Raw genomic sequence first — 26,188 nt, 5'->3', positions numbered from 1 at the left:
AGCATTTTATTGAACTTTTCACATTCAGCTCCTCAATTCTTGCGTTAACGTCATTAAATGTAATGAGTTGGTTGAAAATTGATGCCCTCATTTACTAATTATTTCAAATATTAGTAATTTGTGAGTGCTATGGGGCAGTTTTGCAAACTTTTAAGCCTTTTTTGACCTATTATCAGAATTTTCATATTTTCTTCTATTTTATTTTTGATCTCGATTAATTTCCAACCAATTATTTCTTCTCCCTACCATTAGTAATAATAAAATGTTGGAGTGCATTAATTGTTTAGAAATAGGGTTTAGTTTGAAAACTGTAAATTCTGGGTTATTTGCATTATAGTAGATTGCAGAATAGTGTGTACAGTGAATCCATGTTTGTTGAAAAGTAATAATCTGTTTATACATACGGAACTCGAACTGACAGAATATACACCTGGCGATTAAAAGTACTTGTGTATGATTGGGTGGATCATGGTTTTTTCCTTAGGTTCTTCTGCTTGTCTATATTTTCTGTAATGACTCTGCATTGCTTCTGACAGAAAAAAAAATTTTAATGTGGTAGAGGAGAAGCTTGGGGATGGAGTTTTTGTTTTGCTTAAATGTTTTTCTCATTCCTTTTAGGCCAGGATTCATCTGGTTTGGGTTTCATCTTCTTACACAGGCATAAATGTCATTTCTCTTGTTCAAACAAATTCTTAACATTAGAATCTAAATGTGTTCTAATTAATACCCTATTGCTGAATTCTTAGATGGTTCCAACATTTTTTATTAAAACACGATAGAAGAAAAAATAATTGGCTGAAAATTAATTAAAAGTATAGAAGCAAAAAAAATTTGGGAGTACTCTAGAAAAGGATTAACAGCGTTCTAAGGCATAATATAGAGTTGAAAATTTGCTCAGGAGGGCATCAGGATTACCAATCCTTGGAAATCCAAGGACGGGAAATATTTTTTTTTGACAAATGTTCATCTTGACCAATTTGCACTTGGTCAAATTGTTGGACAAACAGTAGGTTGCTGTCAGGGCAATGAGGAGGAAGGACAGGGTTTGAGCTTTGCTCTCATAAAGACCATGGCTCAGTTTCTGACTCTAATAGCAGTGAGGCCCTTTTCTGAGCATCGGTTCACTCCCCAGTACAATGGAGGCGATAAGAAATAACACTGCTTACCTCATGGGGTTTTGTGATAACATATGTGAAGTACCTGGCACATTGAAGATAAGTCTGTCTCATCTTCCTCCCTCAATAAATATTTATCACATTGAATTATATGGATAAATATGCATGGAAATCTATGGGGAGTATGTTTTAAAATAAGGTTTAGTTTAAATAAATCCTCCAAACCAAATAACAATTGCATTGTAAAATGAGGAAAGGAGATCTTTGACTTCTATCACTCCTAATAGAGTAATTGAAAGGGGACAGTGACTTTTTATATCCTACTTGCTCAGAACTGAAACAGCACAGATAGAGAATACAATAGAAAAATATAGTGTGGGGGTAGATAGATTTTTTTGTTTGCTTTTTTCTTTTGCTATGGATTAAATTATGGTGGTTGAACTCAACATCTGCCTGAACCTGTGCAGGGATACGTCTTAGCTTTGTGGTGATTTTAGGGAACTCAAGTTGATCCTGCTTGTGTTGCTACCACTGCTGTAAGGACCGTTCCTTCAGCAGGCACTGCAGACTTGTGCACGAAATGAATCATACAGACCTCCAATGTGGGTTTTCACCGGATGCTCATTTTATGAACAATATACCACAAAATTCTCATGCAATGGAATTATCACGGGGCAGGCATTCCCCTGCCCTAGCTGGGCTTCATCCTAAGTCCCTAGATGTGGTTTAAATACTTTACAAGTTCTTTACAACTTCACAAGTTGTCTTGTCTGTGACTTCTGTGGCTGGGACCCTTCAAGCTGGGGATGTGTCCCAACAAGTGTTGGTCCTTGGACCCAAGAGGAGACCATGGAATGCATCTTTGCTGTTCCCTTCCTTTTCTGTATTGGTGGCGGAATGGCAAAATTTTGTAGACTAAGACAGGGAAGCATTTGGAGTTGGGTGAGTGAATAGGATATTTCGAGTTGAAAGATTTAGATCAGTGGGATAACAGCTTTGTATTCCACACCGGACTGTGTCACTGGTAATCTCTTTAGAAGCCAAATACTTAAAATTTGTATTAAAATTTTTTTTAAGATTTACAATAACATCAAAAATAACAAATACTTAGGAATAAACCTAACCAAGAAGGTGAAAGATTATACACTGAAAACTACAAATATTGCTGAAAGAAATTAAAGAAGACACAAATAAATGGAAAAGTATCCCATGTTCATGGATTGGAAGACTTAATGTTGTTAAGATATCTATACTACCCAAAGCGAGCTACAGATTCAACACTATCCCTGTCAAAATTCCAGGAGAATTTTCTGCAGAAATAGAAAAATTCATCTTAATAATCATATGGAAACTTAAGGGACCCCCAAATAGTCAAAACTATTTTGAAAAAGAAGAACAAATTTGGAGGACTCACACTTCCTAATTTCAAAACATATTACAAAGCTACAGTAATCAAAACAGTGTCGTACTGGCATAAAGACTGACAAATAGATCAATGGAATAGAATAGGGAGCCAAGAGATAAACCATTAGGTGTATGGTCAAATGATCTTCTGTAAAGGTGACAAGACGCTCAATGGGAGAAAGACAGTCTCTTTAACAAACGATGTTGAGAAAACCGGATATCCACATGCAAAAGAATAAAATTTGACCCTTTTCTTACACAATATACAAAAATTAACTCAAAATGGATTAAAGAGCTAAACTTAAGACCCAAAACTATAAAATTCCTAGGAAAAAAATATTGGAAAATGTTCCTGACATTTGATTTGGCAATAGTTTCTTGGATATGACACAAAAAGCACAGGCAACAAAAGCAAAAATAGAAAAATGGGACTACATCAAACTTAAATACTTTTGTGCACAAAAAGACACAATCAACAGAGTGTAAAGGCAACCTATGGAATGGGAGAAAATATTTGCAAATGATGTATCTGTTAAGGAGTTAATACCCAGAATATATAAAGACCTCTTATAATGCAATGACAAAAAAATCAAATAATCCAATTAAAAATGGGCAAAAGACTTCAACAGACATTTCTGCAAAGATGTTATACAAATGACCAACAAGTATACAAAAGATGCTCAACATCACTAATCATCAGAGAAATGCAAATCAAAACCACAATGTGAGATATCACCTCACATCTATTAGGATGGCTACTATCAAAAAAACAGACAATAACAACTGTTGGAGTGGAGAAATTGAAACTCTCATATACTGTTTATAGGATTGCAAAATGTGCAATTGCTATGGGAAACAATATAGAGTTTCCTCAAAAAATTAAAAATAGAACTACCATAAAATCCAGTAACCCCACTTCTGGAAAAATATCCAAAAGAATTGAAAACCAGATCTTGTAGAGATGTTTGCACACCCATGTTCATAGCAGCACTATTCACAATAGCCAAGAGGTAGAAGCAACCCAAATGTCCATCAGTGGATGAATAGGTAAACAAAATGTGGTATATTCATGCAGTGGAATATTATTCAGCCCTAAAAAGGAAGGAAATCCTGTCACATGCTACAACATGATGGTATTATGCTAAGTGAAATAAGCTAGTCACAAATTGACAAATAATGTTTAATTCCACTTACATGAGGTATCTAAGGTGGTGAAATTTACAGAAACAGGAAGTAGAATACTGGTTACAAGGACCTGGGAGAATAGGAGGAGAAGGGGAAGTGTTTAATGGGTATAGAGTTTCAGTTTTGCGAGATGAAAAAGTTCTGGAGAACTATTTCACATCAATGTGAATGTATTTAACATTACTGAACTGTACACTCAAAAATGATTAAGATGGTAAATTTTATGTTATGTAGTTTTTACCACACACACAAAATCCCCAATTTAAAAGCAAACAAATAAATGAAAAAGACTTTTAAGGATAGAAAAATTTATAAAATAATTTAAAAACTAACTTGCCTCCCTGAACAAGTTTAACCTTCTTTTGTGTATCTTGGCATTGCCATTGTGAGCACTGATTGTGTTATAACATTTCTCAAAAGATGCGATGTGTCCAGCTGTTTGTTTGTCTTTTCATTGAATAATGTCAGATTGCTGTTCTTGAGTTCTTGTATTTTTCTTTGTGCTGTTGCTGTCTCCTTCATCATGATGTCCCATAAGTGTCACTTATATTTTCTTTCTTCTCTAAAATCCTAGTAGCATCTTTAACCACCACTTGCCACACTTCCTCCAATTTATTGCTTTTAACAAGCTTGGTCATTGTCTCATCTTCTATTTTTTTAGCCTACAAAAGTTTGGAATTGTACATGATGTAAGGCAGATTGCCTCTGAATGAGATGTGAAGAGATCTACTATAAGAAGAATTTATAAGTATCTGTTACATTGACATTGTTTTATTTATTTATTTACTTACTTATTTTTGCATTCTGCTGTATATGTAAGTATGTTCTGGATATTTGATGTTGCCAGATCAGAAACTTCCATATAAAGTATATGTAAATTAAAAAATACTTTTTGTAAACATATGCATGCATAATTACAGTTCATGGTCATGATTTGAAGAAAATGATAACATTTTGTTGCTCGAGAGATATTCATGTAAACAGAGTTGTCAGGTAAGTTCCAGTTTGAAGGAAAATTGTAGCTTTTTGTTCATTGAACTGCACTGGGAGTATGATTGATCTCTAATCCTCCTGGAGAGGACGATGCCTGCATATTCTCTCCTTACTTGCTCTATTTCCACTGCTCCCATCCGCGGCGCCACTAAGAGAGTCCACAGTACAGTTTACAGCATGCTGAGAAATGGTGCTTCACTCTTTTTCACACTGCACGTGATTTTTTAAGAGCTTTATTGAGGTATGATTTACGTATCATAAAATTCACCTGTTTGAATGTACAAATCAATTTTTAGTCAATTTATGGAGTTGTGCAACCCTCACCACAATCCAGTTTTAGAGCATTTCCATGCACATGATATTTCAGAAAAACGTTACTGTGCTTTTCTGCTGCTGTTTCTGAGCACCTGCTCTTCTGTGCAAGCAGCTGTCTGCCTGAGAGAGATTATGATCTTTGCAGGGAGAATGAAAAGAGAAAGACAATTATTCTTTAGATTCAGGTGGTCAAAATCAGAGTTTTAAAGCAAAACAATAGTTTTACAAGCCAGGCTATTGCCTTGAGATAGGGCTTTCTAAATTCTTTTATTTCCCCTTTAACACAACCTACGAGGCATAGAAGATGAAATCACAGAGTTTTGCCCAGAGTACGCAGAAGATACCCTTGTGCAACTTTAAAGATTATCCATAAAGCTAGGGTCAAAAAAGGGGAATATTTAATGTAGGAAAAGTCAATGAAAAGTCTCCACTTCTGGCCTGAGGTGATAATGGAGACAGAAAAAGAGATTGAAGCAAGAGGCAAGTGCTGAAAGACACGGTCTTAATTTCTCATTACTTGGGATCAAAGCCAAGGGCTGAGGGGTGGCAGGCAGTAGATAGTTTATACTGTAGTTTTATGGAAACACTGAAGGCTGCAACAGAGATCTTTACCAGCTTCTCTTGGAGGAGGCCACCTTACAACTGCTTCAAAGTTAAAGTTGTGGCCCACTGAAGTTGGATGGAGAGGGAGAGGCTAGATTTAGCTCTCTAAGGGGTGGAGGTGATTCAGAAAGACCCTCTTGTCCTCAGAGGAGGGTAGTTGGATCAAGTACCCTTGATCCTCCTGAGGGTCCCTCTCTGATGAGGATGAAGGCAGAAACCATGAGATGGACCTTCTCTATTGGGGAGCTGATGAAGGATGTGGCATAATCCCAGGGGGCCTATACCATCACCAACAACCAAGGTGAGGCCATCTCAGCCAGGAAGCGCTCCCAGGATGATGACCAAGATAAGAGAGAAGAGACCATGAATATGCCTCAGCCATGACTGCGAGGTGGGAAATGAGTAAACATGTAGACCAGCGAGATTGCCCAAAGACAAAGGTGCCAGTGGACCCTCCACTGATCCAAGGACCCCACCACTCTTCTTCCATCTTGAAGTTGAGTCACACATGCTTTCCCCCCGAAGCACCTAGAAGCCATCAAGAAGAATATTAGGAGAGGGGGAATGGAAATCTGAGAGATCAGGCATTTTTACACAGTAAAACTCAGCATTACCTAAAGGGACTCTTTAATTTATTGTATCTGATCAAATTTTAACCAGACTGGATTAAATAAAGTAAATTTTGTTACCTCTTCTGGCAATGTGGACTCACAGGGAAGAAAAGATTAATTAGAGACCAAAAAAAAGACACTATATTTTCTCAGTATACCTGAATGTCTTAAAGGTAGTGGTGCCACAAATAGCCTTGAAACAAATGAAATTGGCTGCTTCAGCCACTGCCATTGACACCAGCACTGTCGTTGGGGAATGCAGTGGCCAAAGATGAATACGCACAAAGCTGGGTCTCAGGTCTGCCAATGAAGTGTCCCCTGGTAAGTGAGCTTGGTAGATAAGTTCTCCTTTTTTTTAAAGAGGGAAAAGCAGTGGGTGTCAAGTGTCCATCACTTAGATTGTAATTTGAAGTCGAAGTGTTTCTTCACTCATTCATGCCCACAAGCTCTTTGTTTAAGCAAAATAGCATAGAGAGGCTTTTGAGATGAAACAGCTTTGCTGTGCCTGAAGTAGGCTCTGTGGGCCTAAAGACCACCTGCTCATCTTCTCCATCATTTCCTCCCCTGAGCCACCACCATGGCTCCTGAAACATTATAGGAATTCACAGTTCTGCAGAGCATTGATGAGGACCGCTCTTAGAAATGTTGAAATGTGATTTATGTTAATTACATGAATAGGAATTTAATTTAAAAATGGGCTTTAGCCATAGAATCATTGACTGTTAGAGTGGCAAGTTGCTTTATAGAACATCATTTAATTGAGAGCGTCATTTAACCAGAGAGGTTAAAGTACCACTGGCAGCCACAGAATTATATACTGCTAGAATTGGGGCTAGAACTCCCCCATCCCAAATTCCAGAGTGGTCTTTCTGTGCATATTGTCAGAGCAGATAATTAAAAGTAAGAAATCAACCCTACAAAAATACTGATTAAATCAGAGTTGGATTTTGTATTTGTTTCCACCGGCGTCTGAGATGTCTTGGTGTAGCGCTAAGAATTTCAGCATTCAGGGGCTTCTTACTGGGAAATATTGCAGAGCAACTATCTAAATTACTTGATATCAGCAAGCTATTGTTAAATATTCAAATCTGTTTGGTGATTTAGCTGGAGCATTGACAAATTTTTAATTTCCATACTCCAATTTTTGCCTATTAAATATATTGCTAAGTCTTCCCTTTGAGTTTCTTAGCTGATAAGACTATTCTCAATTCAGCTCTCTGGATGCTGTGTTGTTTGATCTCCTAATACTTTGTATTGACTTACAAAATCGATAGAGACTTAGTTGGTATTTTATGACACATCTTATCTGTTCTCTTAGATGCTATGTGGGCCAAAAAATACATCCAGGGAACATATTTCCTTCATATGCATTTTCATCATGGTATATTCTGTTATGCCATCAGCTCAGTTTTATTTCAGTACCTAATTTGTATGAAGCAGTGATGGAGGAAAAAGAAAATCTATGAAAAATTGAATTTCCTAATATTTTTTGGTAGCCTTAATTGATGGCACAACAAAAGAGAATTTTTGAGAGTAATTGTGGAACATACGTATGATGACAGTTTTGCCCAGAATTGTTCAATACAATATGTCAGCTTAGCAGTTAATTGTTCTTTTATTGTTTCACGTGTGTTAGTCCAATCTCTCCGGTGAAAGCCTGAATGGTTTAGTGCAACGAGAAGTGATGTTGCAATCAATCATAGTTTGAATATCAGCTCCACTATTTACCATACTAGCCATGTGACCTCTGCAAAGTTAATTAACCTCTCTGATCCTCATTTCAATATTTGTAGAACTGGGTATGATACTTGCCTCATAGGGTGTTATGAAGATTTGTGCAAAAAAAATGTAATATAAGTGCCTAGTACAGTGTCTGTCTGGTCCACAGGCATTAAAAAATGATAACCATTTGTTTCAATTTGGGTTTTCCAGAAGCAGACCCTGAGTCAAAGATTGGAGCATAAGTAGTTACTTTGGAAGGTGGTCCCAGAGAGAGAACGAATAGAGAAAATCTCATAAAGCAAGATATCACTGTAGGTAACTGAAGCTTGATTCTGCTGGGTAACTCAGGGTGTTAGTGAAGAAGATACACCTCAGAGTTATCCCATATGAAGGACAAGAGAGCTGGATATTTATACGTTATTTCTATCAGTTATTTGTGGACGGGTGCTGAGATACGGGTATTAATTTTTCAAAGCTTCAGGCTTGCCATGTAAATGGGCAGAGCAAGTCTGGCCAAAATAGAAAGGCCACGGGCAGAGAGATGAAGACTCTAGCACTCGAAAATCAGATGGCTTGCACGTGGATGAGACACCTGAAGAACCACCCTACCTCATTGTTTTTTACTATTATTACATTTCATTATTGAATAACTTTTGTTTTCCTAGCTTCTTATCCTGTGGTGTGCTGAAGCCCTTCATAGCAGCTCATGAGATTAGTAAATATTAAGAAATGTTGTAAGCCAATTTTTAAACTATCGGTACCTTAAAATTAGCCTGATAGGAGTCTTTATAACATAGAAATAGACAAATGCTATCAATCAGGGTCATTTTTTTTCAGAAACCAGTTTACTAGCATACCACTGTCACCATCCCTTTTCTCCCAGAAGATGGAGAATAGGAGTTACATGCATAGGCTCAAGAATCAGATAGACCTGAGTTCAAATCTGAGCTCTGATGTCTTCTAGCTGTGTAGTCATAGGAAAGTTATCTAAATTCTCTGATTATCAGTGTCCTTGTTTGTAAAATGGGGATATATATAACTTGTACAGCCATGGTGAAGATTAAACACAATAACATATTTTGTGTAAGGAGCACTATGGAATAAGGAACTTATTATAGAAATTAAACCTTATACAATTGTGGGAGGAGCTGAGAAAGGAAAATTCCATAAGGGGGAAATAGAAATCAGAGAAAAGTCACTAATTAGGCCTCCTAAAGCACTGACAGGAATGGACAAGTTGGAGCTTGTCGGGGAATCTAGGAATGCAGGCATATGTAGTTGCCAAAGTGTGACAATGACAGGAGCTGGAGAAAGAAAGCTGTTTCTCTGTGTAGCTTCCATCTCTGGGGACCAAGAACCAAGCATGCAGATGAGAAGAGAAGAGAGTGAGGACAAGCTGCCATGTGCTGGCACGTCTGTAACTACCCATCACTGTATCTGACCTCAAAGACTGTCAGAGAGGCTGGGCTGCTGCTTTATTTGTTCCAGAGTGCAGAGCTAAGAGCCAGAGAATAATGGGTTAGGAGACCACCCTAGAGGGCAGAATCAGACACTATCCAATATATGCAATGTGTGCCTGGCTAGATTTCAGAACTGCTATGGACCAGTGACTGCCCTGTGCCTCCCGTTCTTTCCAGGAAGTGTCTATGGCAGTTATCCTGTACATCTCGCTATTGTATGTTTTGTACATTGTGTGTGGTATTTGATAACTTGTGTTTTAGTTTATGGGTCCCTGGACCAAGAGCATCTGCAACTGAACAGTCTTATCTCTTTGTAGACCTGATACAAGTCATGAGATCCTGGACTTCAAGTCTGTTTCTATAATGGGATAAGATTTTGGGAGGTCCTGGAATTGAATGAGCATATTTTGTGCATGGGAGGAATATGAATAATTTGTGGTGAGAGGGTGGACTCTGATAGATTTCAAAGTGCTTCGAATTCCTTCCTTCCTAGTATGCATACTGCTTTGCAATGTGACATTGCCTTCTATCATTAAGAGCTGAGCTTTTCTTCTATATCTTTGAATCTGATTGTCCTGTGACTTGCTTTGACCAACAGAGTATGGCAGAAGCAATGTTCTGTGACATCCAATCTGAGGCCTCAAGAGGCTTTGCAGCTTTTGCCTTCACTGTCTTAGAACCTGCAGTCACCTTGTGAGGAAGACAAGTCTAATCTCTCTGATAATGAAAGCCCACGTGTTGAGAGAGGTCCAGCTATCTCAATCTTCCCAGCTGAGCTCGACTCCCAGCCAATGCACAAGTTGATGCAGTTGTGTGAGCCCAGGCAAAACCAATAGAATTACCCAGCCAAGCCACAGCATCACAAGAAATAATATACTGTTGTTTTAAGCTACTAAGTTTTGGGGTCATTTGTTACACGCTGTGGATAACTGATACACTCTTCCAATAAACTATTTTTCTGCTTCACTTAACCAGAGTGCGTTTTAGTTGTTTGCATCTGCACAAAGTTTTTATGGGGGATAAATGTGCTACTGTTTATAAAGGGCTTACCAAAAACCTGGCATGTAGTAAATGCTATTATCATATGAAATAGCTTCTAGATGCTTATACAAGGCAAAGTGTGGACAGTCCTTACAGGTCTGATAGACTGGTAAAAGGGGGGTACAAATGCATGAAAAAATCTGTATGCCACTAAATCTCAGTTCCCTCAAATTCAAAATGAAGATATTTGCTAAATTATCTGTAAGTGCTCGTCAAGCTCTAAAATCCCGTAATTCTACACAAAATTGGCCAAACACCAACGTTGGCATATATCCTAGATGGATTCAAACCCGTACCTCAGTGGGTCTCAGCTGTGGAATAACACATGCCAATGTCTTCATGATCTGTTATGCGCTGTTCTGTGAGTACTTCATTTATCAACATCAGAGTAGCAATGAGATGTGTGGGCATCCCCCAGAGCGCCTGCATTTGTCACTTCCAGGGGCACCATCTATGATGTAGTTTATGTGACTGTTTTGGCTCCCAGGTAAAAATTTTTAGAATGTTTGCTCTGATTTTGTATGGAGGCAAGGCTGATTCTGTGTAGCATAAAGGATGAGAAGGAAGATACTGGTGGCAGCCTCTCCCTCTTCTGTACTTCACTGAGCAATTCATCTCTGACTCCAAATTTGCATATCCCATTCAGCAATGCATTTGCCCTGCAAGTGATAGAGTCCTCCCTCCTTAGAAGGCAGTTTAGATCACCTATTTTTACTTAAAGATGCTTCTTGGAGAGGTCTTACTGCCATTCCAAACAGCTTCTCAGTATATTCTTTTCAATCACATTTAATAAACTCCACAGAGGAGTTTTGGTAAGTATAGTTTTCTGCATTGGAGGGTGGCTACATGTGAATGTCACAGCAGGAGTGTTGAGGTGCCAAGGAGCTGAGAGTAATTGCCCTCTGCTCACCTAGAAGATGACCTGGCAAAGGCCTAGGCTACGAGGCAGAACCCTGGGCATAGATGAGCCTCATATCAAAGTTAATCAACAGATCATGCAAATGAGGCACCCATTTATAGCATTTATTTAAATTTTCATTTAAATTGCTGGTTAAATGGAATACATTTAAAATCCTGAAGTCAACACTTGAGCAAATTGGTTTTAAAGCTATATATTAAATTGCAGCACACTGCAATTTAATACGTGGTTCCAAGATAATTGCTTATTGCTTTAGGAGTACAAAATATGTGTCCAAATAGTTTAGTATGGTTGATGAGACACAAGAAGCAATATTTTCTTGTTTGCCTTTTTTTGGAAAAAGGTAGAATGTGGTAATTATCAACATGATGTCTGAACTTGGGCTGTCCGGCTTTGAATTCTGGCTTTATCACTTACTGGGTGTGTGATTTGGGCAATTCCCTTCATCTCTCTGGCCTCAGTTTCCCCACCTATAAAATGGACTTAATAAAGATATCTCCATCATAGGGTTATTATGAAGATTAAATGAAGTAATCCGTATAAGGTGCCTAGCTCGGTACCTGATCCATTGTAAATATCCAATAAATGTCAACTGTTATTATTATTTTGTAAGTATAGTTACATTTTTGTTTCCTTTATGCTATACTACTGCTAGAAGAGATAGTCACACAGGTGGCTTGCATTATATTTCTTTTTGGCAGTATTTTTCTAGACTCTTTTTGCTGCAACAGTACTCTACCCATTGACCTCAAGCATCCAGACTTATACTTAAGTGGGATATTAAAAAGAAGAGAGAAAAAAATACCATATTTATTTTCTGACAGTAACTGAGTCACCTCCAAATTTTGGAGAACAATAAAAATAGATGCGAAACTCTGAGGGTCCAGAAAGTATGCTTAGTAAGGTGTGTCTAAGTTGCTTTAACTTTCCTTGGTTGGAAATGGCTACAGAAGCCAAGTTATTCAGAGTATTAGTTATGGTTCTCTAGTTTCACAGAACACAGAATGACTCTTGCTCACTAGAAGAGGGAGTTTATTGGAAGGATCTTGGAGAACTCTGAGAATTAGAGAGAGAACTAAATAAGTATGCCTTGGAAAAGACAGAAGCCCACACAGCTCTGGAGATCTGGAATACTTGGGACTTGGAGATACCATAGAAGGGGGTGAACTTAACTGACGGTGCTGCCAAGACTGTGGCCTGGGGAGAAAGGTGCTTCTAGTGGGATGCTGGTTAGGCCAAAAATGCCCAAGGAAAAAAGCAAACTAAAAACAGGCATTCTTCCTACTCAGACTTACATCTCAGGAAACATAGGAGTCACCGATAAAGTAATGAGTCAAATCTGATGTTTCACAAATATATGTAGACAAGAAGCAAGATGAAGAATCAGAGAGGACAAGGAGCCAAGATGGCAGAGGAGGGAAATGCCAACAGGAGCTGTGACTACTGGAGTGGCAGTGGCTAATGAGGGAGAGGGAAGACACAGGGAGTACAGCTCCAGGGGAACACATTGCACCTTGGTGCAGTAGCTCCCGCTGAGCCAAATGGAAGCACACCGTCCACAGCCAAGTTCTCCAGCCTGGGGCTGAAGTTTACTATATGGGCATGCCAAATCCAGTTTTCTCATAGTCCTTACAAGCTGTAGTTGTACCCATCAGAGAGGTCATAAGGTTTAGAGGTGGGATGGTGGGTGGAGGTGGTGTCAAGAGCTGCCTATCAATGTGATAAGCCAAGACACAAAACAGCAGCAAATATAGCTTGTCAAGTAATGTTTACTCGAGCAATAGGAGTAGATGTCCCTGGAAAACCTACTCTCCTGAAAAAATCAGGTTACCCAATTCCTGGCCTGGTGCCCACTGAAAGTAAAGCATTTTTGAAATTAAAAATAAATAAACAGGGTTTATGGTACACCATGCATTTATTGGCCATTGCTAGGGCACTAATAGCTATTTTTTTGGTTATTTCGGAGACTCCTTTCGGTAGAGCTTGTCCTCTCAGGGAATGGATGGTATTTATGGACCCAGCTCTTTTGTTAAATGGGGTGCCTTAGTGTTTAAAGTGAATCTGAATCATTTGACTGGCATCCCAGATATTAATACAACAGGATCTTATAAAATAAAACTCTGGGTGATGGGAACATGTCGCCTCCCAGAAATGTTATATGTTCATTCATGATTTGCAAGAGAGGATCTGATGCATGGATGCACAAAATTATTTTTTCCTACCTTATTCTGTCACATTTTCATCAAAAGATCATTTTACAACATAGACTTTCTGGAGGATAGATAAGCTATCCTATCCACGGACAGGTGTGGGTCTCATTAGAAAGACACGTGATTCCTGGCTTCAAGTTTGCAGTAGCACTGTTGTAGGGGAGAGGTTAAAATAAACACAAATCTACCATCCTATTATCTAGTTCATGTCCTCCCTCTCCCTGGCCTGGATCATTGCCTTCATATCTCCCCACCTCCAATTCTTGATTTCCCATCTGAACTGTACACCAATACCCACTTCATCTTTCTAAAGCACTCTTCTTCATCAGAAGTTCTCAGTGGCTTCCTATTGCCTACCAAGTAACATCTAAATTCCTCTGTCTCTATGAAAGTTCCTGCAAGATCAGTCCCCATGCCACCTTCTCAACAGTCACTTCTCCCATTTACAGACCCTACCCTTTGAACAAAAAGAACTTCTTGAGGTTTCCTGGACACAGACATACACATACATTTTTCCGCCTAGTTCATGATGCTTTTTTGTTATGAATGTCCTTGCCATGACCTTTGTTTCTACCCCGTCATAACCAATTACTGTTAATCAGTCAAAAATTTCAATATTCTACCTATACTCCACCACACACTTACCCAACTTTCCCTTTTCCATTGGTGCCTATATCACTATAGGGCTCTACCATTTCCCTGGTGGCTAAGGCCCCAGACCCAAGAGCCACCTTAGATTCTTTTGTTTTCTTGGCCTCCTACACCCAATTGATGAGCAAGTCCTCTTGGCTTTACTACCAAAATGTCTCCCATATTGCAACACTTTGCTACATCCCCACTGCTACCTTCCAGATCAAAGCCACCATTGTCTATTGCCTGGACTTCTTGTAGCCTCCTAAGCAATCTCCCTATTTCCACACTGCTCTCTGACAGTCTATCCTCTACATGGTATCAGAGCAATCTTTTATAAATGTAAACCAGATCATGTTACTGCTCTGTTTAAAACCCTTAAGTGGCTTCCTGTTGCTTTTAGAATAAAATATCCAACCTTATCTGCTTCCTGTCTATCTTTCCAAAGCTCACTTTATTGCTTCCTTCCCCTTGTGCTCATACTTGGGCCACACTGGTCTCTTTCTATTTCTTTAAGAAGCCAATTTATTGATTATTTGCATTTTCTGTTCCTTCTTCCTGGACTATTCTCTTTCCACATCTTTTTACATGTAGCTTCTTCTCCTTTTTCATGTCTCAGTTCAAATGTCTCTTCAGAAATACTTTCCCCTGACCAGATCTAAAATAGCTCCTTGTTCTTGTTCTATCAAGTCATTCAGGTAATTTCCTTTACAGCATCTATTAGAGTCTGCAATTATTTCAGTTGTTCATCTGTTTGCCTTTTTATTAACAGTGACTCCCATCCACCCCAAGTAAATGTAAATTTGTGTCTTTTCGTTCACTGTTCAGCCTCTAAAGCCTTACAAAGTGTTCTGAAGATAACAGGCATTGAATAAATATTTGCTGAAAGGCTGCAAGAAGGGCCGTCCTAAGTACCATCTAATTCAGGAGAACTTGCTGCTTCTCACATTCAGAAGCTCTTCTCTGGAATTTCAGTGGGTGTTTTGTCTGACCTCAAGTATCATACTTTATACCTTCCGGATGAGATCCCAGATATTCATAAACATGCCTAATTTTCCTTATTGGATTTTGAGGTAACCATCTGTGTGTCTGATTCATCTTTGAGTTTCCCACAGTGCCTGCCCCAATGTCTTGCACATAGTAGGTATTCAATAATATTTCATGAAGGCATAAAAAAAAAGTATCCACTCACTGTGGATTTCAAGAGTTTAATCCCAAAATGAGACTAAACGAACAATTTAAATTTTTTCTTTCTTTTTTTCTCCTGTGGGTTCCCATCTCTAGCTGACTAAAGTTGTGAGCATAGTTTGCCATTTACTCCTTTGATTTCATATTTGTGGGCTGCATTGTGGAAATTATTCGATCTCTAAGTGGGCACTATGATTCTACTGAGTCACAGAGCTAGATTCAGAAACTAAATCCCTGCATTTGTTGCCGTTACCCAAATCTTCAGAGCTCCTGTGGCCACTGCCTTGTATTATTGTTATTTTTAAATATCTGCTTATTTCCTGTAGTCTTCTTCCTTGTGGGTTGTCCAAAGATACCCTCTCGTTGGCATGTTGGTTCTAAGACAACAAAAACGGCTTAAAACAGGTGTGACATTTGAAAGGGATGCAAACAATTTATGAGTCTGGCAGTATCTGGTACATCGCCTAAATTAGGCATCCACTCTTTTGAGCTTGGAATAGACACCTGAATTAGAAAACTCCAGAACAGAGGGATGTCTCTTCAACTTTTTTTTCAGCTCTATTTTCCTTCACCCTGGCTCCCGACATACTCTCTTTCTAGACTTTCAGCAACATGAGACTCTGTGTTCCTTATTTCTATATCTCCAGGCACCAGGTTGGCTAGGCCTTCATTAATTTATTAATTAATGCTATCCTGTTTCCCCAGGCTTTGCTTCTCACGCTTATCTTGGACTAGCCTAGTGGGCTCTCCACGTCCTGACCCTCAGAGATTGCTTGGTCCCCAACATCTCTTGCACAAGTTTTTGGAAGCATTCCATGGCCTCCTGACCAGATGCCTGGATTCACTTTTGATCCATTGTTCCTCCTTTCTATCCTTTGGAAGCAAGCATTATTTTCTTATTGCTATTTGCTCTTAACAGTTAAAGTGTCTTGGATGGGAGACTTGGCTCTTACAGGCAGACTTTCTGACAAAGACCTAAGGCTATTAATTCTAACTTCAACCTGAGCCAACAGTGTAATGTGGGTGCCAAAAGAGAGTTCATATAGACTCAGTCACATTAAGAGTTACCACTCACTGTGTTCTTTCCTCTGGTCCTGGCATTTGCTCAGCAGCTTGCATGCATTGCCACATTCAACCCTCCCAATGACTCAATGCAATAGGCATGGCTGTTTTCCCCATTTGCCAGGTAATAAATCTGGATTGCATGGGTAAGGTCACAGCAGCACAGCTAGAATTTGGGCCAGGATCTGCCTGGCTTCAAAGCTTAAGCTTTGGAATCCACTAGGGTGCTAATGGAAGTCTTATTAATGGAATCATGGTAACTTAAGCATGGGAACTATGAATTCACTATATTTAGAGCTGGTGAGACCACACCTGGAGTTTTGTGCTATGCTTCATTTTATAAGATAGAAATAAAGTGACCCAGACTAGAGACCATGGGCTATCAGAAATCATTGAAGAAACTGGAACAGTTTTTAACAGGCAAAAAAAAAAAAAAGAGAGAGAGAGAGATTTAGATGAGAGTTGAGGGAAGTCTTCACATATTTGTATTAGACTTTTGAGGAAGAGAAATTAAACTTGCTTTGTCTGCCCATTTATTGTAAAAGCCTTGTTGAAATGACACAAATGCATATTTGGATTTACTGTAAGGAAAAGCTTTGTGACCACTCCAGCTGTCTGTCAATGGAATTGCTACTTTAAGAAGTGATGAAGTTTTAAAATTATTATTATTATTTATTACTACAGATATTCAAAGAGAAGATAAGTCTTCTAATTCAGAAATCTTCCCTGATACTTCAACTTCTCCTATAACTCTAAGCCTTAACCCCAAATGTCTATGTTGTTTATATTTAAAATATGTTATTGTTGTCTTTCTCATGGCACTTGACACCTGTTATCTTCTGTTTTAGTTATTCAGTCTCCTGAGGCTCTCAATTACTGGGGACAGGAACTCAGTCCAATTCATCTTGCTGCCATTATTAACATCCTAACAGTGCCTTGCAAATTGTAGACGCCGATAAAGCAGAATCTTGTTGCTCCTTTGTAGAACTTCATATGTTATTTACCCCAGTTTCACTACTTACTAGCTCTGTGACCTTGGGCAAGCCAATTAAACCCTCAGTTTCCTCAACTATAAAACTGAGCAACTGAGTGGAGTTTTTGTGACAATTAAATTTGTTAAATCTATAAAACTTTTAGAACAGAGCCTGGCCCATAGTAAGTGCTATATATGTATATGTCTTGCACTATTGTAAATTTTCAGCATTTAACTGTCCAATGAGACTGAGATTCTCAAGGAGATGATCCAATTCATGTCTTCAGCATCCATTTTAGTGTGTGGCACATGGTAGGTGATGGATACATGTTTGTTGAAATGAATATATAACTATTAAAGAATGAGAGAGAGGCAGACAACTGAAGATGTTAGATTTTGGAAAGACCTTAGAGGTCACCCAGAATAATGATTGGTAAACCCACCTGCATGTTAGTATATTCTAGTGCTATTGGTGTAAGTTAGAGTGCTTGCAAAATTTTGAGATTCTAGGCCCGAGTCTGGAACAAAATCTTTTGGGTAGCAACTCAGGAAGCTGAATTTTAGTCTTCCCAGGAATTTTCTGGCAGCCAGCCAAGCGCTTTCCAAAGATTGTCTCCTATTTTATAGATGAGGAAACTGTGGCCCCGAGAGGTTGTATTATACCAGGATCCAGAGCTTGGGAGTGACCAGGTGAGACTAGAACTCAGCTCTCCTGCATGTCTAGGCCACTGGGTTGTGGAGGGGATTTTTGGACTGTATGAAAGGGTTAGAGAAGATGACTTCCAAGATAACTATACAGTCAGCCAGTCGGTCCTCAGAGAGTTGTTGATTGCCTGCTAATGTCAACTGCTAAACTGTTTTCTGGAATGCCTAGAAGAATGAGACATAGATCCTTTTCCACTAGGAGTTTACAATCCGATGCAAGAAATAAAACCTCTACACAGATAACCACAGTGCATGGTGGAAACTGACAAGGCGAGAGGTCTGGACAGCTGCCCACCCAGCATGGGCTAAACTGCTTGGCTGCCATCTTGTGTTCTAAACATTGTGGCAAGAAATTCTACTCTCTTCACAGGGGCAATCTCCTGCCATTGTGGCCCCCTCTTCCCACCCTTCCACAGGGGACAAGTCACCAGGCACTTGGTCTAGAGGTCATTACCCTGGTCATTTGACCACTCTGAGGAGACCCCCCTTTCTACTGTCATAGCTTACTGTCACATGCAAATTTCACTTTGCTCTTAGGCATTTATGTATCTAATAAATATTATTGATTGTCTACTACTAGTAGCTAACGTTTATTGAGTTTGCTAATATTAATAACATTGAGTGCCCACTATGTACTAGGCACTGTTTTAAGTCTTTATCTGTATTAATTCATTTAATCCCATGTCAAAGGAAGAGCACACCTCTCTATACCTGAAACAATATTTGAAGCTGAATTTATTGTTTGTTAAGCAGAGGAGAGCTGTATCTCTCTTTGAACAAAACAAAAGTTGTTCTTATGCAGAATTTTGGAAGGTGTTGAGTTGAGGAGTTGGTGGAAATTCAGAAGTCAGAGTGTTTAGGGGTTGACTGACCTTCACATTTGGAAGTGTGGTTCCTAGAGTGAGACTTGTTGATGTACTGACTCTCAGAAGTTAAATGACTATAAAAAAGGAGAGGAGAGAGCATAGAAAGAGAGTGGCTGCAGTGAAAAGAATGGAGAGGAGAGGAAAGTGAAAGCCTCTCGTCTATGGTTTCTTGAATAATCCGGAGGCCACAAACTCAGTTTTGCCTAGTTGACCCTGTTCCTCAGGGTCTTCTTTCAGTCCCTGCTGTCTCTTCTCTAGCCCTTGAATTGTGTTCTGTGTCTGCCCCATCTCTAGCCATGAGTGTTTCCTGCTCAGTTAGATCTGGTAACCTGCAATGGCGTCTCAGAGGAGGGGGACATTATCACTGGCTGCTTGAAGAATTAGAGAAGGCTTCTTTTATTTAATAGCCAACAAATGTCTGTCGAACTCCTACAAACTGCCAGGCACTTTCTGGATGCTGCAGAAACAGAATTGAAACTGACAGACACAACCTCATGCTCTCATAGAGCTTAACCTCTATTGGAGAGACAGATATCTAAACAAATAAATGAATAAATACATATCATGTATCACATGGTGATCACTGCTCTTGAGTCAAATAAAGCAGAGAAAGAAGGTGGGGAGAGAAGTGGTTGCAGTTTTAAATAGGGTCGTCAAGGAAGGCCTCACTAAGAAGATGATATTTAAGGAAAGAGTCAAGGAATAGTGAAGAAGCCAAAATGGGTGGAACTTGGTGAGCTTGGATGACGGTAATAGATGAGGTTTGAGGTCCGAGAGATAATGGGGAAAGGGGCTCATTTCGGGCCTTAGGGATCATTGTAAGGACGTTGACTTTTAGTGTGATGAGATGAAGAGTCATTAAATGGTTTGAGTAGGGGAGTCATCATGTGATCTGACTTATCTTTTCAAAAGAACATACGAGCTACTATGTTAAGAATAGTCCACATGGCACGCAGGGCAAGGTTGGAATCTGGTGGGTTAGTTGGAAGGCTACTACATTAATCTAAGCATTTGCTGGTGGTAGGGGAGTGAGTGATGAAAAGCAGTCAGATTCTGCATATATTCTTCATGGAAGCATCCTCCAATTGAAAGGCTGCAGTAGTAACCACTATAAACTCTAGCAGTTAGATCAGAGGTCCTGAATACGCGTTCACAGAAGATCACAGCTTGACCCACTGTACAATTTCCAGAGGGCCTTTTCCAATCTGGGCAAATGCAGGGGAAGGAAGAGGCACATCATCACATCTGGCGATAGAAACGAAACATATCTATCAAGAAAAGAGGCATAATCTATACCTAATTCTTTACAGTTTTTTAAAAATAATATTTTCTCCTAGATAATTGTATGAATTATGGGGATTTTTTTAATCGATTGCTGTGGAGACAGAGATGATTTTAATTTCAATTTCACTGCTATTCTGGTTGCAAGTGGGTGTTTGATGTTTTTTTGCGTGTGTATGTGTGTGAAAGAGAAGGAGAGAGAGAGAGAAATCGAGAATGAGAGAGAGAGAGAGAGAGAGTGAGAGAGACTCTGAGAGGGCTACAGAGTGGCTGCTATTCCCTGGGCAATAAAAACCTGAAACCCTACGAATGAGGTTAAAAAAACCTAACTTTTTCTGTGTGCTTAATAATAGTACTGCCTACTGACATAACCAGGGTTCCCTGAATAATTGCCCTCTTTTCCAATTTATTTTTAGGACCTAAAAATTTTGGGGAGGAAAGTGCCTTTAGGTATAGAGCATTTCTGTCTAAAAGCTCATTTCCGACATTTGGCCCTAAACCATGTTAAATACATCCTTTCGAGTGAAAGTGAAGGATGGAACTAAAATTCATCGTTGGAGCTCTGGATGGTTTACCCTTCAGTGTGAGGATAAAAGATTGGTCCTTTGCTGCAGATTCCATCTTTCCCAAATTGGGGAATCTTCCTGTGACATATTTATCTGCCTCCGCGGACGCCATTTGAGTTTGCCAGTAATAGAATTAAAGGATTTATAAAACCACAGAATTTTTCCAAAACATTTAACTTTGAGGAGAAGACGGACTCTAAGGCATAATAAATGTTAATACTGTTAAAGCCCTCAGTAAGTATAAAAATATTTGAAATACATATAGACCGTCAGCATATTTAAGGTAGATTTACAAAGTATGTAAAGCAATGCACTGTGCTGGGTGTGGGGCTGAAAAATACTTTTTAAAACTGTTTCTGTAAATTTCTACAACTCAAAGAACATGAGGAAAGAGATACTGATTAGAAAAAGAGAATACTAGCGAATCAAAGCTTATGGCAGATATTGGTTGAATATCTGGATTTAGTTGCCAGAATTATTTTTGTGGAGGGCTATTTTGGGTAGGCAGTAACCTTTATTCTCAGATATAGATTTTCATGTTGACTCTTAACCTTTAGTCACTGACTGGCAGTTGTACTGTCCTGAAAATGTTCTGTTCCATCCTTCTGCCTGTGCTTAAACTGCAAGTTTGAAAAGTTTAAAGGCATTACATATGGGTTTACACAGATTATCATGCTGCTCACGTTCATTTATCCTCCTTTCAGTAGGAAATGACTGCGTAGATTTAAGGAGGGGCTCTCAGGGACAAGGCAGTGTCTGTGATATCAAAGGTCATGTAAACATAGGCTTAAAATGTAAAATTAAGAGGGACCAGCCCAGTCGCGTAGTGGTTAAGTTCATGGGTTCCACTTTTGTGGCCCGGGGTTCGTGGGCCCGGATCCTGGGAGCAGACCTAAGCACTGTTCATCAAGCCATGCTGCAGCAGCATCCCATATACAAAAATAAAGGAAGATGGGCATAGATGTTAGCTCAGGGACAATCTTCCTCACCAATAAATAAATTAAATACATAAATAAAACAAATAAATAAATAAAATTTTTAAAAACTGTAAAAATAAGGGAAGTGACATGTCAATATTGTTTTTTCTTCTTATAAATGACTTATTAAAAGGAAATATATGGCAATCCTTAAAAAATTACAAGAGGGTGTGGGTGCATGAAATAGACATGGGCTTGTGTTTACAAAGATCTTTTTGCACGTGCGTTTGAAAGGTGCTTGCAAAAGTGAGTAAAATGTGTTGGATTTACATTTCTTGAGCTCTTCCACACTCCCTGATGCTAAACAAGATGCTGCAGGAATGGAAAATAGAACTTTCTTTCCTTGACTCTATCATGCCATTGGGCACCATAAGAAACTGTCAGCTTCAATGTCCCAAATGCCACCTGAAGTCGGGAGGGTGATCCATGTTTTTGCCTGTGTTTTGTTGTGTGCTCTAATTAGATTCTCTCTCAAACACAATTTGTTTGTGTGCTTCCAGGAGATATTGATCAAGAAGAGATGGTTCCAAGTAGGAAGAGTGCTGTTCTCGTGGATGGCTTCATACTGAATGGTCCCACAACAGATGCAAAAGCAGGAGAAAAATTTGTTGAAGAGGCGTGTAGGCTAATAATGGAAGAAGTGGTTTTGAAGGCTACAGATATCAATGAGAAGGTAGGGATAAAAGCCTATGAGAAATCCCACGAATGGGAAAGATAGGTTTTTTCCAAATCTGGATGGCTAGATATAAAGAAAACAGGAAGCATGTGCTTTAATTTCCTCTAAACATTTGTTTCAAGGGGTTGCCCTATACCAATGTTTGCACCTGCCCCCCTCCAACCCCCACCCAGTATCTGCTTTCCTGGAAGGGTTGACTCCTAACTGTGCCAGCCATCATTTGTTGGGAGACTGGCTGAGGTTCCAGAACTTAACCAGATAAGGCTGTGAAACACAGGGACGAAGCTTTCTGCCCTAGATAATAATATAGATTATAAATAACCTGATGATCTGATTTATACACTCTCTAAAACACACTTTGCTCCTTATCTTTTTGTGCAATGCTTTATGTTGCTAGTAAAAACTAAGCAGAAGGTAGAAACGGGTGTGAAAAGTTTTTAAATTTATCTGAGGGTCCTTACCAGAAGCTTGTCTGAACTTAGGCTCGAAATCTTGGATTGTTAAGTCTGACTTCTGACTGGTATCAGCTATTGGTTCTAGGTTTCAAATTCAGGCTCAGATTTAGATTCAAAAAGATATTGGAACTCTACTAATAACATCTACTCTTAAGGGTAGAATGTGCCAAGTGTTGTTCTAAGGACTACTCCCCATGTAGTTGTGTATTTAACCCTTAACAACCCCTGAGAGGCAGGTCCTATTTATCAACTCTGGTCTAGAGACGAGGGAAAAAATGAGGCACAAAGAGGTCAGGTACCTCGCCCAAGATCACATTCTAGTGGTTATCATATAGCCCACACTAAAATCTGAGCAGTGAGGCTTCAGAGTCTGTGCTTTAACTACTCCTCTATATGTCTCTGAAAATCCCTGAATTACCCTTTATCACATTGATCACCTTTCATATTAGAATTGGATTATGAACAAATGAATATATAGGATAGATTTTTATTCCAATTCTATTTTTCAGAAAGAAATGTCATTAAAAAATTTTTGTAATATGAAGTGGTATTTATTCTGAATTTTTGATCATATGCATTTGGGAAAACTAATAGAAAAATAAATTGAAATGACCCATGAACTTAGAAGAGTTATGTTCAAGGCAAAATCACTGATGGTATTTCCTGATTATATATTTATAATTGCATATTTTCTGATCTTATCTGTACTGGTGAAATATTTTGGACCTACTTTACTTTGGAGCACACTGCTTCTCTGGTAAGAATTTTTTTTTAATTGGCTTTTATTCAGTCATTAAATATTAACTGAGTGTTAGGCATTATATTCAGCCCTGGGGGATATAAAGAAAAATAAGATAAAGGCTCAGCTTTGAACTGAACTTATAATCTAATTGGAAGGGTAAGTTTTTATTGGAAAACAGGCGGTTCTAGTAAGAATGTGGTAAATACCCTGTGATTGGGCTGACTTTGGGGATTTCACAGAGGAGTGGGCACTTTGAGCTTTGTGTGGAATGTGATGGTTAAGTAAGATTTTGATGGACAGAGAGATGTTGGCCCATGTGTGTTTGAAGAAAGCAGGAAGGAAAGTAATGGAAAGTGAGTTGCAAAAGGACAAGATGTATTTATCAAAGCAAAGGGACCTATTTTGCCTAGAAAGAAGTTCATATAGGGAACCAATGGGAAATAAGATGAGAAGGGGAGGCTTAAAATCCTAAGTTACCAATTAAGGAACCACAAATGGATCACAATATAGTAGATGTGCAGGCTATCCATGTGAAGTTGAACTGAAAGCTATGTTGGGGTTGAGGGAGGGAGGTGAAATTTTTATGCTACTGACTTAGACTACTTTGTCGGAGAACCAACAGGGCACCATTAAAAGATGACCTGAGGATACATCTCTACACTTAGTGAGATGATTACTTGTAGTGCCCTCTCTTGTAGACGCTCTTTTATGAAAATTGAGTTATAATTTACACTCAGCAAAATTTACTGCTTTTGGTGTGCAGTTCTGTGAGTTTTGGAAGGTTGTGTAACCATCACTACAATCAAGATATAGAACGGTTCCATCACCCCCCAAATTTCTCTGTGCTCTATAGTCAACCCCTCCCATCCTCTTTAGCCACTGGCAGCAACTGATCTGTTTTCTGCCCCTGAGGTTTTTGCCTTTTCCAGAATGTCAGATAGATGGAATTGTATCACAAGCAGATGTTTCAGTCTTGCTATTTTCTCTCAGCAAAATGCATTTGCGATTCATCCATGTCGTTGTGTGTGTCAGTAGTTATTCCTTTGATTGTCCCGGTCACTTTTGATTTACCTCTGCCTATGATGGTTCTAACATCAGAGTTTAAATTCATGCCTCTTGTCCAACTTGGTATTTCCTCCTGCTTCCCCCAACCTCCCACCTCCTGGTCTTCTCGTTTCCTGACTACCCCTGTCTCTCTCTTCCCCTCTGCAGCCAAACTTTTTTAAGATTGTCTACGCTCCCTCTCTCTCTCCCTCCCTCTGTTTCCTCACCTCCTACATCCTTACTTCGTGGCAATCTGGCCTCCACTCCCACCTCTCTAAGTCAAGCTGCTTTTGCCAAGAACACCTCCTTGTTGATAAATCCCACGAGCACTTCTCGGTCTTCATCCAATTCAGCTTCCCAGCAGGATTTGATGGTGATGGCCATCTTCTCCTTCTTAAAACATTCTTTTTCCTTTGTTTTAGTTGCACTAAACTCTTCCAGGATTTTCCCTGCCTCTCTGGCTTGTCCTCCACCTCACGAGTGAGCACCTCTCCCTTTGCCCATTTCTTAAGTGCTGGTGTTGCCCAGGTGAGATCGGCACCTTTTCCTCATAACTGTAGGTTCTCTCTGAGCCGTGTCATCCATGTTATGTGACCAGAATGTACGCCTGGAACTCTGTTCTTGATCTGTCACGAGAGCTTCAGACCAACTGCTACACCCATTTTGGATGTCCTGAAAGGTCTTAAACTAAATATGTTCAAAATTTATCATCCCCATACCACCCACAACTAGATTCTTCTTCCCATCACCACCATCGACCCAAGTGTGCAAGCTAGACACCTCAGTATTATCCTGGGCTCATCCTTCTCCCTCATCCTTACTATGTAATTTATTTCCAAGTTCTATTGATTCTGCATTTTAAATATCTCTAGAAATACTTCATTCCTATGGCATCTACTTCTCGTCTAGACTACCACAACCTTCTCTTGCCTGGTTTATTACAGTAACCTCTTATTTCCAATTTTACTTGAATCTCCATATAGCAACTAAAGCTATTGTCTGAAACACAAATATAATCATATCATTCCCCTGGCCAAAACATTTCAGTGGATTCCTTAGAACCAAATTCAGACTTTGTAACATGCCACAGAAAGCCTGTCATGATCTGAGTCTTGTTTATCTCTTCATTCATTCATTCATCACATCCTTATTGAGAACCTCTTATATGGCAGGGTCTGTGTTAGTTACTTGGGACCAGTGAGCAAACAGACTTACATCTCTGCTCTCAAGGAGATTATGTAGGTCATAATAAATGAATTACATAGTATGTTGGAAGGTGATAAGTGCTATGGAAAAAGGAAGAGTAGAAAAAGTTAGTAGGGATTGATGGAGAGGGGGTAATGCGCACCTTGTGATTTTACATGGGGAGTCAGGATTGCTGTCGTTGAGAAAGTGATGTTTGAGCAGAGTTTTGAAAGAAATGAGGAAGTTAGGGATGAGGCTAT

General features: G+C 39.2%; 1 protein-coding gene across 1 annotated transcript in view; it reads left to right on the top strand.

The window, feature by feature from the left end:
* GADL1 (GAD like acidic amino acid decarboxylase 1) overlaps positions 1–26,188 on the top strand; it is a 156,412-nt gene that overhangs the window by 7,169 nt on the left and 123,055 nt on the right. Inside the window, exon 2 of the mRNA XM_004419453.3 lies at positions 22,327–22,499. Within this exon, the coding sequence (XP_004419510.2) occupies positions 22,327–22,499 (173 nt within the window). The remainder of the gene's footprint in view (positions 1–22,326; positions 22,500–26,188) is intronic.

Source organism: Ceratotherium simum, chromosome 5 (genome assembly GCF_057802395.1).
Source record: "Ceratotherium simum simum isolate JZ-2026a chromosome 5, ASM5780239v1, whole genome shotgun sequence".
NCBI classification, from domain to species: domain Eukaryota; kingdom Metazoa; phylum Chordata; class Mammalia; order Perissodactyla; family Rhinocerotidae; genus Ceratotherium; species Ceratotherium simum.
The sequence above is the reverse complement of the archived record's forward strand: the minus strand, read 5'-3'. Positions and strand labels throughout refer to the sequence as shown.